This window comes from Lutzomyia longipalpis, chromosome 1, assembly GCF_024334085.1.
Source record: "Lutzomyia longipalpis isolate SR_M1_2022 chromosome 1, ASM2433408v1".
Classification (NCBI taxonomy): Eukaryota; Metazoa; Arthropoda; class Insecta; order Diptera; family Psychodidae; genus Lutzomyia; species Lutzomyia longipalpis.
This window is the reverse complement of record NC_074707.1, coordinates 37,333,762-37,353,296: the sequence shown is the minus strand read 5'-3', so window position 1 is coordinate 37,353,296 and position 19,535 is coordinate 37,333,762. Positions and strand designations below refer to the sequence as shown.

The 19,535-nt window shown below is 34.7% G+C and overlaps 2 protein-coding genes across 3 annotated transcripts in view; one reads left to right on the top strand and one right to left on the bottom strand.

Annotated features, from left to right (window-relative positions):
* LOC129787144 (coiled-coil domain-containing protein 174) overlaps positions 1–19,535 on the bottom strand; it is a 45,701-nt gene that overhangs the window by 971 nt on the left and 25,195 nt on the right. The window lies entirely within an intron of this gene.
* LOC129787160 (uncharacterized) overlaps positions 5,289–19,535 on the top strand; it is a 36,428-nt gene continuing 22,181 nt past the window's right edge. The window contains exon 1 of one of the 2 annotated variants that reach the window (XM_055822516.1): positions 5,289–5,707. In XM_055822516.1, coding sequence (XP_055678491.1) covers positions 5,692–5,707 — 16 coding nt within the window. In that variant the 5' untranslated portion in view covers positions 5,289–5,691. Of the gene's footprint in view, positions 5,708–7,066; positions 8,142–19,535 lie in introns of those variants that run through there. The other variant, XM_055822515.1, reaches the window with a different exon arrangement.

Below are 19,535 nucleotides of genomic sequence, written 5' to 3'. Positions count from 1 at the left end.
ATTTTAAAAAATTAAAATCTTTGTATCATTTTTCCTGGGATGAAAGTTCATTTTTCCGAGTTGAAATTATTTAATTTTCTTTTCCGAGAAAAGAAAGCTTTGATGCTTTAAAAGAACTTTGCAATTTAATGTATCAACATTAAATTCAATAAAATTTAAAATGCATTGCTGCATTTTTCCATTTTAGCATAAAAAAGGCAACATTGATCTATTCTCGGACGAAGCGTGGAATGAATTTCTTAAATTTCCCACTGCAATTGGCTTTTATTTAAAATTCTTACAGAGTTTTCCCATTTGCAATATTATACGGAGAAGGAGTTATAATACATATTTCTCTCTTTTTTTTTGACGACTTTCTCAACCAACATACACCATTTTCCCGTATAGTTTTCACGGTGTGGTAGCGCGGCGAGAAGAAAAAAAAACCAAAGTGGAAAATTTGTGGCAGGAGAATCATTCTTTGGGACTTCTATCGTGTATTAAGGCACGGAGGGATGAGAATGGGTGAAGGAATGAAAGAAAAACACTCGCCTGAAGAAGTCGTCGGGTATTCTTTTATTTTTGGAAAGGACAGAAAGTGAGGATAGTTTGCAAAAGTTTTGCCTCTTCATTGCCATGGTCCATCCTTCAAAAGTATTTTTCACCCCCACCGCGGGCTTCTTCACCACCGTTACAGCTAAAAGAAACCCTTCCCGCGCACACACAAACTGACTCTAAGCGCGTCCACAGAGTAGCAGGGATTTTCTTTCAGACTCAATAAAATTCATAGTCATCCCATTAATATTTTCATCCTTCTTTTATTTCCCACCATAATTTACTCCTCCTTTTGCCATTCTCTCGCATGTCTCATGGTGCTGGTGTGATCCCAAAAATAGCTGTGGGAGTTTTACATCTTTCAGAAGAATTAAATGGGAAAATTCAGAGAGCTATTTTTCACACACACACACAAGACCAAGAACCAAAGGGTCAACTTCCATATGATATCCCCAAACATAGTAGGAAAAGCGCCCCCGCCCGCGACTCCACTGTGACCGCCGTTGGAAGGAGACAATTTATAAATCTCCGCTGCAGGTCAAATTGGGAACAATGAAACGTCAGCTGTAATTAATTTTTGGAGGAAAATCAAAGAGATTCTCATACAGAAAATCACACAGAGAAATCTTAATGAGGACACAAAGTCCATCTCTCAGAACTTTTTTTTTCCTGCTTTAAAACAAGATTAAATTACATGCTACAAAGCCTACAAAGTAAGAGTAATAAATTTAAGAAACAACACGTTGACTTATTTTTGAGCATTAATTGCTTTTTGATTTGACGAGAAAAAGCCACATAAAATTGCATAAAAAGTGTTATAGATTTTTACGATGATGATGATTTAGTGAATTATGTACCGTAAAATGGGGTGAATAGAATCAGTTTTCAACTTTGAGAGGCTATAACTAAAAAACTATTTGAGCTAGACCTACGAAATAAAAGCGAAATTATGGGTCTTTCTTTCTACTTTAAGGATACTATTTCACTTTTTCACCGCACGGTGCTCCTTTTCGTTAATTTAAAAAAAAAGTCCTGATTCTATTCACCCCACCTTGGGGTGAATGGGATCACCTATTTTATTTGCGATTTTTACGTGAAAAATTACTAATTATTGTGAGAGAAATCATTTTTAGTTAATGTCAATTTAATTTTTAACCAGTTTAGCCAGGCTTTGAGTGAATTGGTGATCCTTAATCGCTTTTAAGGACCAATAAAACGTTATGGTCCCATAGCTCGTTTTTGAAAATACCTAATTTTGACAAGTTAATTATTTATTCAACCAGAGATGATGGAGAACTAAGTTTTAATGGCAACTGAACAAATTTTCAAAATCGAGATATTTGCGAAAACGTTCAATCGGTCCTAAAAGGGTTAAAGGATTAAGGGTTAAGGGCTAAATCTTCAGATTCAACATTCTTTTTGCTTGTACATCTCATATCTTATCTCATTTTTTAGCACATTTAGTGAAATAATCATTTTAGAAGCCCCTTGAAGTATGCAAATTAGTGATCCTATTCACCCCAAATTTTTAAATTAAGTGACATGAAATCAAAAAAGCACTAAGAATAGAAAAAAATAATTTTTTATATAAAATGTCTTTACTAATCTCTTTTCCTGAATAAAAAGAGCGTTGAATGGCAGTAGAATTATACTTTTAGAACTTTCGTACTTTTCAGAACAAGTAAAGTTTTATGGGTTAATTGATTTAGGGTAAAATACAGCATTTTAAAAAAATTAAAAAATGTAAGAAAATTTTTTTTGAAAAAAATTCTAATATTCACTAACTAACTCTATATAGTCTAATGTTTCTTTCGGTGGTATGATTTCAAAATTTAAAAACATATTTTGGTCAAAATTTACGATCAAAGATTTTCCCAGATTGCTGATTCTATTCACCCCAGTGATCCTATACACCCCATTTTACGGTACATATTTTGATGTTATGTGATCATTATAAAATTTTGAGAGAACGTTGGTAGAATGAAAACACTTTGCGAGAGTTTCTTTCTTCTCTCTCAGATCAGTTTATTACCTCATTAGATTTTTTATGAGCTATACATATTCCTTGTATTAAAAAAAAAGTCTTAATGAGATTAAATCCCGCGAGGTGCATAATTTGATTAATTCATTCAATTAATCCATAATCGTGTAGCGGTTATGTGCGTCATATTGACGATGAATTGATTTTCATGGCAGAAAAATCAATTCAATCACTCCCTTCTGTACCTTCAAGAAGATCAATGAGAAATTAAATTCTTGCGGGTCTAGTGAAAATTTTTTTCAGCCCAAAAGGGGCGGCAAAATGCACCGAAAGGGGCTTAATTGATGCATGAGCCGGGAGTGTGTCACTTTAGCTTGAAAATTGATTGATTATCTCCGTGATTATCTCGGTTACAGCCTCCCCGCAGAAATTCCCATCACTGCATATTGATTGTCTCCTTGTACGCTCAATTTCCCTTAACTCGCTACTGGGCGGGAAGAGCAGCAAAAGTGTGGGAGCGCAAAATTAGATGAGAACCTTCACCCAAATCTCTAATCACGAGCACACTCTTCAAATTTCATAAATAAATCTCCATGTTGGTGGGATTGGGTGAAAATGAGGAAAGATGCAATTGATGCCAATGAGACTGTCTACTCACAAACAATAAATTCATCATATCAACACACTGGCCGTACTTTTCCAACGTGTCGTCGCGCCAGTTCTCAAATTTTCGCTCATTTATTTTCATTCTCGGATTTTAAATAAAAAGAAATTGAAAATTTTGTATTCCACTTGAAAAAAAAATCTTCTTGACTTTGAATAAAAATTTAAGTAGTTTAACCCTTTCACGTTTACGTGGTCCCAAACGTGAGATAGTGCAATTTAATGGTAAATTAATTAAATTGCTTTTCCAAATAAGAAGTGAGTTAAATTTTCATTAAAAAAAAGACGTTCTCAGCGAGAAATGTCCCCTAACATCCATGAAATAAATATTTTGTTGAAAAGACCAATTGTTTCAATGTTTCTATGTTTCATTAAACATTTGCGTCAATGTATCCATTAAGTCTTGAGACTTAAAACAATGAAACATTATTATATCAAAGCACTGACGCATATGCTTTATGGATTCAAAGGAAAAAAGGATTTTATCGTTGGTTTGCAGATATTTTAGCAATATTTTCCAACTGAAAAATAAATTTATCTTTTCTCTATTAATAAAAGATAAAATATCTCATAATTTAAAAGAAAAAAAACTAAAATTGACCTGTAATGCGTTATCATATAAAATACTACATTGATTTAAAAATACACCACGAATGTTTGTCTTTTACAAATAAAAGAGATAGCGCCTATTTACTTTTCCTTATTTAATTAACACACAAACATATCCAAACCGGCAAGCTGTATTAATTTGTATACCTATATGTATACAAAATATATACCTGCGGTACCTGCACAGGAAATTCAAGAGTGAACGGAGCTGAAAATCCAATCAATCTGTGAGATTTTTACAATTCTTGAGATTTTTCTATTAATTATGAGAGTTTTGTGAGTACATTTTCTATACGCAAGGTTTTCATTGATCAACTAAACATTGCGTGTACGCGGTGTGCACAATTTAAAGCCACAACACTTTGTGCATGAGTTTTATTGCATTAATCAACGCTAAACTAGTGTTTTAATAAATGGATAGAGCATTTTGATGTGGTAATTAAGAAATGATCAAGAAATAAAAATTGTTATGCAGCAAAGTTGTGCTCTTTGAAGAATAGTTTTGTGTAGTTTAATTCAATATTCTGTGACGACATTGAAGTTATTTCCAGCAGTAAGTTGCTACTACTCTTTTCAGGTGATCATTATCAATTGATTTATCTTATCTGCAACGTTGAAACTTATACCTACCACTTAAAAAAAATGTAGACTATTTACAAGAAATCACGATCAATGGCAATATATTTCTCGCGGAGCCACCGTTAGTGCATGCGTTAATGTTTTTATTGGAACTAACTAACGACTGACTCACTATGGGGTCAGTCATTAATTTGTAATATTGCCTCTAATTTATTAATTAATTCACTATTTGCGGGAATAATTTTTGTATTTGCTCGCTTCAACTTTTAGACGCGCGAATTAAAAATATTGACATTTTTTATTTGCTCAATAGTTTTAGCAAACACCGTCCCCTTTATCTGCACACACAGAGTCCAACTGTCTATGGCAGTTTTGTCGCTTCATTTGAATATTTAAACAAATTTTTCTCAATTGAAAATGATTAAATATAGATTAAATATGTATAGAAAATGTTGAATTTTAATTTAGATTTGAAAGAGACAAAAATTTTGAAATGTGTTTAATCAGGTACCTACAGAATGATAAAAATAATTAATTATTTCTATGAATAAAACAACATTTTGTTAAATGAATTAATCTTTGTCATCAAAATTAAATAAAATATAAAACATATTGTATGAAATTAATATTTTAAATTTTTTCCGGAATAAAAATCAAATTAATACATTTAATGAATTCATAAATTGAATATTTTTTCGTGTTAAAAAAAATTACAAGAGATCAATTAGAAGCCATGATGAGAGCCATAAGAGCCCATTTTATTGTCGAAATCTCTTAAAAGTGCCATTTTATTCTCCTTTGAAGAGAAAAAACTCTGCAACAAAGCTCATCAGAATTTATTTTATTAATTAAAGCAAAAATGTCACATAGCTATTCATTTTTAATCCTTTTAATACATTCATTTTTGCTCTGTAACACACGAATGAAAACAGAATATTCCTTATTTTTCTGTGATAATTTTGTAAATTGCAATCCCCCGGGGTGTTTAAGGAATTTACAATTCTGTTCTCCCATTTGCAACCAACTTGTTTACTCGGAGTTTGTGTCCTAGATTATCCTACATGGCTGACAGCATTTTGTGAATTTTTTTCTCTTTTCCATGTTTTGAGCCCTTGAGGGATCTCGTGCGACAATTCACGGAATTTCTTCCTCTCACTCTGGCTGCGAACTGCAATCGTTGTGATAAAAGGAAACATACGAGCTTTTTGGTTATACATAGTATATCCCAATACAAAGTATCTTCACGTTTTTGTTCCACATGGGGAAAAGGACAAAAAGCTCCCACTGTCTCCTTTCATTGGAGAACGGTGTTTGTGGCAAAGAGGATGCATTTCCCCGCAGGTATAGAACCATGGAGAATCAACATTCATTTCCCCAAAATACATCCTTGCAAACCTGAGGGAATCCCTCGCCGTTCCATTTTCACGGCATTTTCCTCCGCATTGTACGGTATCCACCATTCACATCAGTAGAGAGCTTTTGGCTGGTAGACCACATCCCTCTCCCATTGAATTTTATTTAGTACACACTCTCCATGAAACAATGCAGAATCCCACCGATATCGGGGGGAATTTTGCTTTCTCCGAAAGGGTTATATAAATGTAATTAATTAGTGGTGAAAATGTGCATAAAACTATGAAAGGAAAAACTCGCGAGCTTTTATGCTTTCGAAAGTATTGAAAAAAATAATTACTTGATGAATCCTGACTTTAGTTTTTATTTTATTTTGTGCTTTCTCATTGAGGACTCAAAGCCAAGGAGCATGAGAAAGTTTGTTAACAGTGAAGTTAATCTAGATGTTGAGTAAGAAAAGTAAGAATAATTAAATCTTTTTTTTAATCTATTCGTAAACATTGTGACTTTTTTATCCAGTTTTTTAATTAATAAATGACCTTGTGTGACATCTAAGACTTTACTTTTATTGACTAAATATTATGTTATCAAAATTAATCATAATCAGAAATTAATTTTTTAATTGATTTTTTGAACATTCTTAAGATCGTTAAACTTTAGAAAATGAAATATTTCAATAAATAATTTACTATTTTTCATTCAAAAGACTTCTATTATATACCTACTGTAATCTATGGAGAATCTCAATTCAAATACTTTGACCACTTTTTCTGTGCCTTTGAAAAAAGATTGGAAATTTTGGAGAAAATGGATTTGTCACATGGATATAGGATATAGGAACTGATTAAAGATTCAACGCAGGTATCGTCTTACCTCAATCTGGGCAGAAAATTGTGGGACAGCTTGAAATGGGTTTTCTGTGGAATTAAGGGGATGTGCCTTGATAATAAATTGATTTCCTCGATCGAGGAATGTGTGTGAGTATGTATAGAGGGGGTTTGGGAAACATCCCGAAGGCAAGACGATATCATTCCTCCCGCAGAATTCCCAATTGTGGCAGGAGATGTTGGTTAGCCACAGGTAGGAGAGAGTGTGTAAGGCGGTTAAATTTGGAGAGATGAGGAGTTTGGGGGTAAACCACAACACACACACGACTCATTGCTCTTCCCATTTTCCACCACACATTGCCCAAAATGCAATAAGTGTTGGTGTTTATTTGATGCAGAAAATCATCGGATCAATCGTCTCTATACGTATTACCTTTTCTCATCCATCCATCCACCTCTTGCACTACGTCACGGAGTGTATTAAGTCGTAATCAAACAGTGGAACGCGCGTCTGTGGCTCAAACTCAAAATGAATTGTGGTGTGTCTGGTCGGTGTGTTCTCTCCTCAGCACCACCAGTCGTTGTCTGAACGTACATGAGGACGGACCTATTGAGCGGGCGTTCCCGACACTCTTACGTGATTATCACACCGACATCCCCGGGTGCGGACGGACGTGTGATGTGTGGTGAAAACCATTGATTTTCCAGCAAATTTTCCCGCCACTAAAAAAAATTACTCTGATTTTTATTCGTGGGCTTTGTGCCAAAAAAAAACACCCCCGAGGCAATTTTCTTTCCCCCTTGAAGGAAAAGGGAGTAAAAAAAATCACTCAAATAGGGTGGAGATGGAGTGAAAAAGGAATCAAAACATCGTCTAACCCGGCAAGAAAAATAACTCCTGCGGAAACATCCACAAAAAAGAGGTTCATTCACTGAAAGTGGCGTAAACACGCAAAAGTGGCAAAAGTGCCCCACAAAAGTGTGCAGATTTTCAAATTAATTCTTCAAGATGTTTCAAGACGTTCCCATGTGTGTGCGTTAATCATTTCCAGGCAAGAAGTAAAATATTAAATTAATCTTCCTCTGAGAATCCACGTACTGATAGTGAAAAATTGGCGCACGATGGAAATTGAGCGTGCTGTTGTTTAATTTGATAAAAGCCCCCAAAATAAGTGCGACCGTGTTACGTGTGTGATTCGCGCCCAATTGGCACCAACAAATTCTCTCCTGTGTGTATAAGCAAATCTACTTCTTGGAAAAAATTCCGTGCTGCAGATTTCGCCAAGAGTGAGAAAGTGATTTGTGAATTAGTTTTTTTTTCTCTTCCTAATTTATACGCGCAAAAAAATTCACACGGTGTGTTTGGAGTGTTTAAGAGTTGAGTGAGAACATCGCAACGTAAATACTTTTGAAAAGCACAAGTTCCGGAACTCCAGGCCACTGCTGGAGGAGAAATTTTCCTCCCATTGAGCCCCCCCACAACGAGATTATAAATCCTCACCTCAGCACAATATTAGGGATTACCTTCACACGGTGCATCGGTGCGGAAAAGTCGAAAATGAAGCAATTTACTGTGGTGCTTTTAATTTTTGCCGGTAAATCTCTCTTGTTTTTCCACCAAATTCCCTCATTGAATTGATTTTTTTTCAACCAAACCAACAGAGTGTGGTGATTTCGTGTTGATTTTGAGTCAGACAATGCAATTGAGAGCGTGGCTTTCAGGAATTTTTGGCAGATGAAAATCTCACTCAAAAATATACGAACTTTTCCATTCAAATTGATTTTTTTGGGCAATGATATGCTAGTGAGAGGTATTATGGGTGATTTATCGGGGGGTCAAAAGCACAATGATAGTAAAAAGATTTTTTTTCTCTAAATAATCTTCTTTTTATGCAAAAACTCTTTTAAAGTTTGCAAACTTTATTATAGCAATTGCAATTGATTTGCATCGATAAATGCAACAACACTATAATTTCTCAATCTTTATTCCACAAATTGTTAAAGTTTTCAAGAAGAAGTTCAAGTGCTAAAAGTGCAACATTTCATTCAAAGAAATAATATAGTTAATGTGTACTTCTGTGGACAAGTTCTGAAGAACTACTTTTAACAATAAAATTCTGTTAAATATCTTCAACATTTTTCATCTCTCTTTGAAAGCTTTTTCTTGGATTAAAAAGCTTTTCAATTTAAAATATGTATTGAATCACTCAGAACATTGAAAGATTGTTGAAAAAATCCTTTCAGTTTTTTCTTATTAAAAAAAATACTCGAGGTCTTCAATGTCTTTGAAAAATATCTTAAAAAAAATTCCATCAATTTAGTAGAGTGCAAATCGCGTGTTATTAACCCCGCGATGTTTAAAGTGCGCGTGATTAGAATGTGTGGAAAGCCCCCCGCTGATCGTGGCATCTTCTGGGAAAATAGTGGGTGGCTTTTGATCTTGCGAAGGCACGAAAAATCTCCCTCATTGTTCAATTAAAACGCTGCAGCGGAAATAATTCAAGTGATGGACAGGCGCGACGAAGAATCTCTACCATGCACCGTGAAAGCGAGAAGAGATTACTAAATTAGAAGCTATCGTAACAGAGACATCCCAATGAAAACTTCTCATCAATTGCCCTGTTGTTTTCACATATTATTTGTTGATTTGATTAACTGAACTCTCGGGGTTCTAAAGTGACGCCAAATAACCCCTCAATCAAGATAATTGCTTAACAACGTCCACCAACTTTAAAATATATTTTTGGAAGAAAAGAAAGCAATTATGGGGAATTTTTATGTCCTCCACTGTACTGTTAGAGGCAGGTACATAATGTGAAAGCTTTTTCTTCTTCAGAGGAATAACATGAGTCTTATGTCTCGGACAATTAGCAACATTTCTGTACAACTTGGGTGTTTGATTGTAAACACGGCCCGGAGATAGAGAGCAGAAATTAGCCTGGAGTTAGAAATGAGGGAAAAAAATATTAGAAAAAGCACTTTAAGAAAAAGAAGCTAAAATGTCTTTAAAGTTGTTTAACATGATTCTGTGGCATTTTTTGCCCCGGAGACTCTGGTGGCAATTATTTAAATTATGCGGTATTAGCGGAGCATTTAACCACTAACTACGAATCTTAATTGAAAATACAAAAATATATCTAAAGCAGGAATTAAAATGATTCCTTGCTGTATAGCGTTGGGTAAACATTAAAATGACATTAAATTGATTAATCACGTACTGCGCAAAGTAGCTGTTAGTGGGTATTCCTCCCCTTTATGCGTGCACAACCTTTAATTACATCATCAGAATAAGCCATTGCGTCTTCCCGTCATGATCCCCTCTTCGTAGGCAGATCAAAATTCAATTGACTCATCTCTGATCCCCCCCTCAGGATGATCCCCTCAATGAAACCACATACAAAACACATAATTTTCCCTTTTGTCGTTGCTACTTGTGAGTTCCAATAAAAAAAGGCAAATTTTCAATGAAAATTCCTCATCTGGGGTTGATGAATAAACTTCATCATGACAACATAAAAAACTTTACTATCATCATCATCCCTTATTCGAAATCACTTTCTCTTCGCCTCTTCTATGCTGTGGGAAACAGTGCCAAATAGGCGGATTGTTTGTCTGTGATTTCCAGTAAATTATACATAAAATTTGTGAGTCATCTATCTGCCCTTTTATCCCATCATGTCTCCCAACATTCTTCATGTGCGGAGACTCTTTAACAATAGAATTCTTGTTAGTCACTCAAAACTACCCTCGCATGAGAATATTCTTTTGGCAGAGTTGAAGAAGGAATAAATCAAAAGTGTCAAGAATTTAATGATTTAAATGGGATTTTTTATCATTAAAAAGTTACGAAACATGGTTTTTAATTTTTTTTTAATTAATAAATTCCATGAATAGTTATTTTTTTAAGCATATGAAGCATATGCATGACTTGCATATCCGTCTTTATATCCATCTCCGTGTAATACAAGCCTAACTCAATTTCAAAACAGTAAAATTGAAAAAGGACATCACAAGACCACTATCCTAATCTGAAATAATCCAGCCTATACAACTCTACGCATGATTCACCTAAAATCAAATTCCTAGCTTTAGATTGTGATGACATTTTCATGAGAGGATAATAGAAAATAATGCAGACAATCACTCCCATGGAGAAGAGGCTCTTAAGCTAATTTTCCCATCTTGTAGATTATACAGAAAATTGGGCAGTGACATGAAGCAAATGTGCATCTTCAAGACATGATGCGAGAAACGAAACAGAGGCAATTTCCAATGCATCGTTAACATTCAAATACCAATTAATTCATCTATATATTGTTTTGAACTCATGTTGACCAAGCATTTTGGCTTCGTACAAACTGACTGGGATGAATTAATGACGATGCTGCAATTAATTGCTGGTTAAGGGGGGTATACAAAATGTGTCATTCACAGTGAGAAATTTATAAACCAATTTATTTACAGTTTCCATGAGAAAACGCCATTTCAGCATTGAGAATCAAGTGCTTTTCCGGGAAATTCACATACACAGGGGAACGGTATGATGGTGTCTTATGGTTTGAAATTTCAAGATGCTAAAGGAGACACCAAGATGTGAGTTTAGTGAGTAAATGATTGGGGGAATCGTATGGGGATTTGGCACAAACTTCTCAGCTCCCAAAAGGATTGAGAAAGTTTCCCGATGAAAGTCAAATAAAGCCAGACACTCTCGTTGGGATCTTTCGGGGGAAAATCATGAAATATCAATATTGTTTCTCTTGGGAAGCACTGAGAGAGAATAAGAGGAATGGTTCCGGGAGACAATGGAGTCATAAAAAGGCGGCATTCATAGCATTTTTTTTTATATATTGTATCTTCTGTTAGCCATTCATCCACCATATGAAGGTGGATTCTTCCTTTATTCACTTTTAAATCATTCATCAATATTCTCACTCTCTTTTGATTACTATTTACAAGCCATTTACACGATTAATGACCCAGGCAGATGGACAATTTTGTGTAACAATGTTCCTGTGAGGAGTCAATAAGGCGAAGGGATTTTTAGTGTGTTAGCCCCATGAGATTTATTTGAAAAATTACACAATTTATTTTATTTGGAAATAAAATTTTACCACCTTTACAGATGACTATATATACGAATCTTTATGTCAAATAAAATTAGGTGAGATGTTAAACTCAATGGGAATTCTCTTTTCATTATCATCTCTGTTATTTCAAAAAGAATTAAATTGGTGGGTTAATTTAATAAATATCATAAAAAATATATTTTCTGATTTTTCATTAATTAAAAAGTATTTTAAATTGAAGAATTCTCACCTTTTCTATTTTAATTCATAGAAAAGGTCGGTTCGTCGTGATTCATCTCAATCTTCGCCCCTCATTAAAATAATCTGTCTGTGGGTGAGAATTCGGAGCAAAGGAATTAATGTTCATTTTATAATTTTCATCAAAAGGCAAAGAGAAAACTCGTGAAAATTACAAGAGAGGATTAGCTAAAATCTTGTGTTAATTTTCGGTGGCTTTCATCGTCAATTAGTGGTAACATTTGCAGCAAAAAGCCACTGAAGATTCATTGATATTTTCGGTGTAGGATGGAGAAAACTCAAAATCAAATGCATTAATTATAACGGTGAGGAGAGATTTGTCGGTATGCTGACAAACGAAACGATCATCTTTTTTGGGAGAATTCGACTTAAGAATTTACCTCGAGAATTTAGCTTAAGAATTCGGATGAATAGTTTATGCATTAGATAAATATATGGAAACGTTTTTTAAACTCTCCTATAGATTACAATCAGTGGGATTATGGCTTCATTTTGTCCCCTAAAACTCGCGATTGTTGCTCATGGAAGATAAATTTCGATAAAATCATCGATTTTCGCGCTTGAGGCTAATTTGTTGGGGATTATTGCGCTCTTCATCCCACAGAGTTGGTTTTATTTTTTTCTTGATAACGAATGACATGAAAAAAGGCAACACGGAGTGATATAACTAATGATTATTCCCTCCATTATCATTTGCGAATTGCGCGAGTATGAAAAGGGAAATCTTGCGTGCAAATGATTATTGTGTCTCTCCTTTGAGATGAAGGAAGCAAGAAAATCGAGATAAAGGTGAATAAAATTGAGCAAAAATGTAAGAATTTTTTATTGGAGACTACATATTAAATATATACGTTTGCAAGATGCATTTTTTATTGCTCTGTATTCTTGAGTCTGTCTCTGCAGATGAGATAAGAGAAATTATGGTGGTGAAGATTTTCTTAACACCTACAGAACTCTGGGAGGTCTACATCTTAACATGATATTAATTACTAGATTTACTTGCACTAGCAGAACTAGTTAGACGTAAAATACATTATTTTTTACCACTAGGGGGCTTACTTCTACCCAGAGACATCTAGTGGATAAATTTATTTCGCCAAAAAGTTTCACAACATTACAGAAAGGGATTCTTTTATTAAAACTTTAGAAAAGTTTAAGGAGGAATAAAATTCCAGAAATTTAGGTTAACTTTCGAAACACAATCCCTCGTAGGAACTTAAAATCCTCATTCATATTGCATAAGCAGTGTTCAGCGGTCTTTCACACGTCCAATAATACAATTTTTGGCACTAAACTACCACCATGCTTTGGATGAACATGCATATAATATGCACCACTTAGTACTATCCTTAAACTCACACCATTCCCACTGAAAAATTCATATCCCGAATAACTCATTTGCAATTTTGCCATATGATGCATCTGCACACCCAATGCTGGAAGATTTTAAGTGGGAGAGTAGCAGTGCTGTTGGAAAACTCCCATGAGCTAAACTTTTCCAATTCAATAATTTCCACTTTTCTCATTTTCATTCTGAACTCGAATATTGGTGCTCTTGTATCTTCGCTGTGATTACATTAACTGCAAATCACTCAATTAGTTCTCTCACACGGAGAATGGGATGGAAAATGTAGAAAAACAGTTGAGATTTTCACTTTTAGAATTACATACGAGAAGTTTAGAAAATAAATGAGTATTCTACATTTATGTGAGTTTCGTTATGAATTTTCTGCAAACTAATTGGCTTCGATGGAGATCGAAGGAAGGTGTGTGTTTTTAATTAAAAACTTTTCAAATTTTCTCGGCTGTAGGGAAAGTTGGTGAAAGAGTAAACAAGCTCGGGAAAAACTATGGAAATTAGGTGGAATTAAAGTTTTATTCGCTTAATTAAGTGAAGGATTTTAGTTGTTTGTTTCCGTAGTTCCTTTACATCTCCTTTTTGCACTCGTGCCCTTTTGAATTTATCGCTGAATAGAGCCCTCGTCAAATGTATCATCGCTGTGATAATTCAATAAATAATATTTTTAATTATTTTTACAAAATAATTTTTAAAATTTAATAAACCAAAATTGATAACCTTGGCGCGTGGAATTATGTCAAGAATTCTTTTTTGTTGGAGAAAAAACGTGTCTCTTCACTTTTCCACCAAAAAATATCATTATATTTCTGTTTCTGCCTTCACGCATTAATTTGTAGAGAAATATTGATTTCCCCATGAACTTTGAAGTAGCAAATTTCCATTTTTTGCACAAAAGAGTCAAGAAAACCACAAATTTGGATACTCCAAGAATCCCATCAGCACGTTTTTTTTTTGTACGAGAGATTCTTGATTGCTGTTGGATATAAAGATGAGTAGCACAAAGAATTTAACTTTATAATTCTCCACACTCGATGTGTCATCTTCAAATGAAATCATGCAAAAAAGAAACCAAAGACTAGGGAGTGCTGAGAAGAAGTTTGTGGGCAAAAAATACACCAAGAGGTTTTTAAGAATGACATTTTTTCTGGGAGCAAAAAATTGTGGCTGTGCAAAAAGTCTCTAAAACATGTGGCACATGTGCGGGGGATTCTTTTGGAGTGTGTTGAATATTTTGGTGAATATACATCTCATATTTTGGCTACCATTTGATATCTTTGTTTATACACGACTGGGCCGTTAATGAGGATTTCCACTTTCGCTTTGGCGTTTAGTGATACGCAAACAGATTTTCTCGGGTAGAATGAGAAACAATTAAAATTGGCCATTCTGCGTGGGGGAGGACCAACACTGTGGACCGACTAGACACAGAGGGGACTTAATCGTCATCCAAACCATATGCTTTTGGACACTCCCATGAGAGAGCTTCCAACAATGACCCAATATTAGAGATGAAGTGTGGAATATTTAATCGAATACACCGGAAAATATGTTGATGATTAATGGAACACAGAAATTCCTCGTGTCTTCTAACGCACATAAAAATCTCTCACGCGTGTCTCGATATTTTTTTTTTCAGTTGAGAATCTTACATCATCTCGAGAAGTGTAAATGGTACCCAAAAAAAACCTTTCCTTCCCTCTCTATATTCGACTCGATGACCGAACAATTAGATCATGTTCGTCATCCCAAATCAATAGTGGCATAATATGGTTTCTTTCCTGTGCCATTGAAATTAAATAAATCAATAAGTCAGCAAAAAAGTCCATAATTCGGAGAGTAAGCAAAATGTTTTGACCTTCTTCGCGTATTTTACTCAATGGGTGCAAAATGGATTCAATTTGTATACCTTCTGACTATAATGAGTTTTTGCTATATACCTTCTTTTAAGGTGTAGGTACTATGTAGAAAAAAAATTTGCATAGTAATTTGTTCACCGCTCTATACTCCCATGGAGACTGCATGGGTCATTGACACACATAAATTTATCGTTCACCCAATCTCCAACACTTTCCTAATAAAATAATTACTACATTCACAAACTACTGCAAAATCTTCCCAATTGACGAGTTTAATTGCCCCTTTGCTAAAAAAAAAATTAAGATGACCAATTAGCGTTAAATTAAAAACACGCGTGTTTGTAGTTTTGATGTTTTAAATTTTGATCATTTTTTATTATTAATTCAAAAAGAAAATCCCATTCTAAAAATAAGACGTGTTAAAATGACAAGATGTCTGGTTAGACTGCCAGAATTATGTTTCACACATCGCGAATATTTTGCCGAAACCTCAAAATGTAAATAACGCCTCTAAATTTAGACTAAAGACAAACACAAGAAGATGATCAATTAATTTTTCTTCAGCAAATTCTTCACGACTTTTCCACCTCTTCTCAATGACAGATAAAGTGACTAATCGCAGTATATGAGCTAATCTTTGGTGAGAAGTGATAAGATTGTTTGATAAAGTCGATATACTTTTGAGAATTTTCAATTTTTCAATTTCTTATTAGAAAAAAAGTTAAAAAAAAAAAAAAGATTTTAAAAGAAATTATGTGGGCATTTAAATTCCACAGATTCCTAAGTCAAGAAAGGACTTTGATTACCTTCAAATTAAATTTTTACCACTGCCTCTCTTCCTATATTCGTAAATTACAAAATTCCTTCGAGACAGACTTTTTACGTCATCCTGCAAGACGCCACCCAAACTTGAATTTCAGTAATTAAAAGAAAATCAATCAAGAGGGTCATGAGAGTTAATAAGAAGGCAGACGACCTCATGCTTGATCTGAATTAGTAATCAATGGGCATTTGGTTGATTTCTTTTGCCAATTTTCTGCTCTCATTAGCTGAACGTTGGAATTCTCCTTCTCATTATTTTCCAAAAACATTTCTCTCCTTCACACATGCAAGAATTGAAAATTCAGCAGATCATTTCTCAGAGACACCACCAAGAAGATGTGTAATTGCCGAGAATTTATTGACATCCCAGTCAAAATGTATCACTTAAGTGTCATCGTAAATTTCCTCGCGTCCACAAACTTTTGTATTCTCTTTCCGACTCCTCCGCCCCTGAGAGATAGATATTGTTCTCTGGCAAAGCTGATTCTTACAAGTTGATTGTATGAATATATATTTTGTGCTTTTTATCGAAGCTCTTTTCGAAGAGGAAGCTAAAATTTCACAGTTCACGGAACTTGTTCAACAGCATTTTGGCATATGTTTTATATCACCGAAGAACATCCTTCAACCCCTCATTCGAATGTGCTTTGGATCATTTCAATAATTCACTCACATCTGACCGCATGAGTCCAATCTTTTTTTGTCACGGAGTCAAATCATCACCATCCATTCCCAAAAGTTTAAGCAACACAAAAACCAGCCAACTCATTCAACTGTTGTGTGCCAAGAAGCTGCGGGTTGATTAGCATTAGTATACATAGCGATCAGCGAGAGATTAAAGGTGTGCCACGATTTCACATTGAAACCACATTCGACTTAATGGCCTGATTAGAGGTTCATTCATTTTGATAAAAGCCACAGGTGAATTTATAGTTTGCTTCATCTAAAAATATTCTTTATGACCAAGCAAATGCAAAAACGTATGGGGCATTAAAAAATCATAGCGAAGAAGGAATTTAAAATTAACAAGACAAAATATTAATTGGACCAAGAATTTTTTAAAAAGAATTTCTAAATTTTTCTTTTAAATTAAATATTTTGTACATATTGTAAAAGTAAAAGGTCATTAAAAAGAGCATTAAACATAACAGCATTAAGCATAAATTTTCTTCTTTGCTTTGTCCGTTATTTTTTGGGGAAACCCTCATTTTATTTGGAGAAAATAGAACACGGTAGTGCTGGCAATAAAAATTCTGTCATTTTCTTTCACCACTAACTCTTAAGATTTTCAGGTCCATTTCTTTATTATTTATTAACTCCCACCTAAAACTCATCATCTTACATCCCGTGGTTCCATGTCAGTTGATCACCATTCTCTCTCTTAATTTATTACTTATGTTTCGTTGATTGCTTATAAGCGCGATATCATTTTACATGCATTTTTCTATTAAAACTGAAAGCCTTTTTATCGCCCACCGGGAGCAAAATAGCTTCTTGGCAAAAATATTTTGACATTTTTGTGGTTTTCCACCCCCAAGAGACCAAGAAAACAGACCACCCATATTTTTTCACACTCTCTCCTTGGCCCAGACTTTATGATAAACATGTAAGAATAACGCGAAGGAGAATAAAAGTTGGGACCACATCCGAATTCCAATGGAAATTCCCAAAACATTCATAAAAGAGAGAAATCACAATGAAAGGCGCAAAAACCAAAAGAATTTCCTTAAGGTTAGTTTAAATGGCTAAATTATTGTGTGTTACACTCCCCTCCACCATATTCAATTGCCTACAATCAAGTCACAAAAAAAGTATTAGAGAAATCCATGCTGATTTTTTTCCGGTGTGCTCGTGGCTCATTCAAAAGAGGCTCGCATGGTGTGAACTCTTTTTCCTGACTCACTCATGCTGACAAAAATTGACTTTGGACTTCACAGATGAAAGACACAAATAAAGAGGAGAAATCCAAATAAAATTAAAATTACCCTAAATCATCAGAGAAGACCCGGGGAGACAACACACATTTGCCGGTGGACAGCGTGTTCGTTTTTTTTTTTATTTAATTTAACCAACTTCCGCCAAAGAGCTACGGTGAACGCACGAGCGCGAATCCGTCACTGTGTTTGTGATTTACGACAATTTATTAATCTTCAGCTGAGGAGTAAAGTGCTAAGAGATCGTAAGAATCGATGCTGATTATATTTTTCGTCGGTCTACTCCACATTTAGCCACCCCCGGCTCGCGACATTAGGCGCAATAATTCATAAAATAAACACCGCGCGAGAGACCTTTAAGACTTGGCAGAATCATTCACAATTTTCCACAGAAATCGCAACACAATTCGATTGCCGAAGCACTCGAGGAGTTTGAGATAACAGATTACCACGCAATTTTAGTCGTACTGTGTCGAGGGAAAACAAGAGTGTTATCTTGTGAGTAGGAAAAGTAATTTTCCGGTTGTCTAATTTCCTTTTTGATTTAAAGCACAACACAGGGATTTATTTCACTTTGCAAAAACATTGCTGAAATGAGGATTTTGAAATGTTGTAGAGATGGCGTGGGTTCCTTATAAAATCAACACTAGAGGGCTCTGTACTTATTCTTGAATTCATGAATGAAAATTATTTATTCAGTTTGTAATTTATTTTCTTTAATGAAATAATTATTTCATTTCTACCAGTACCACGAATTTTGTGGATTTTGATGCTGCTTCAGGCAGATTATTTGACGCCACGATATGCTTTTGTCATTTATTAATTCACGGTGAAAAATACTGCGCTACAGGATGTGCTAAAAACGAGTATTTCACACAAAAATAAAATATTCTGATACCTCGACCTTCTGTTCGTCAATTTATATAAATTTTCTGCAAAAGATGACAGAATGCATTAAAATTTTTCAACCATGTGCAAGATAAGAAGTTCCACGAATTTACTAAATAGCAAATTTTTTGTTAATCTCCCATTTCAGCAACTCCTTATTTCTTTCCCTCTCAAACATCTTGAGAAATTAATGATGATTCGACTGATCAGAGATGTTCGATTGAAATTCGCAGTGTGATGGAAAATGGCAAACGAAATTGGTTTCGTGAAGCGTGCCAGATGGAATTAAATTAGGAAGACCAGTTAGTTTGGTCCATTAATAAAATGTCAGAAAAGATGATTTTTCAACAACAATTAAATCCCCATGGAGATTCACCTATCTCTGACCATTTTGGGACTTCCTCTTTCTCTCCCAAAAAACGGCGGCCGTCTCTTGCAATTTAGCACAATTATCGAATTAAACTTGGAAACTGCACGAGATATAATTTAAGGACGCAAAGTTTAAAATGAAACTTAATAACTGTTCCTCCGCTAACCGTCATTTGCTTTCGGGGAGATGCTTCTCATCTTGAAGGGTACTTTGAGGCAATCTTCAACTTTTGAGATAATTTTTCACTTAAATTCACAATTATGCCAAAATTAATCACGAATTTTGTCATTTAGTTGTGAAAGTCTCAAGTTGACAGGGAACATGAAGTGCTTGTTGCCCGAAGTGACACTGTCCGGGAGCTGCGTTGTTAGACAACACTACTCCACTCTGTTTGTGAGCAATTGAGGCCCCAAAAATGTCTCACGTTGGAGCCAA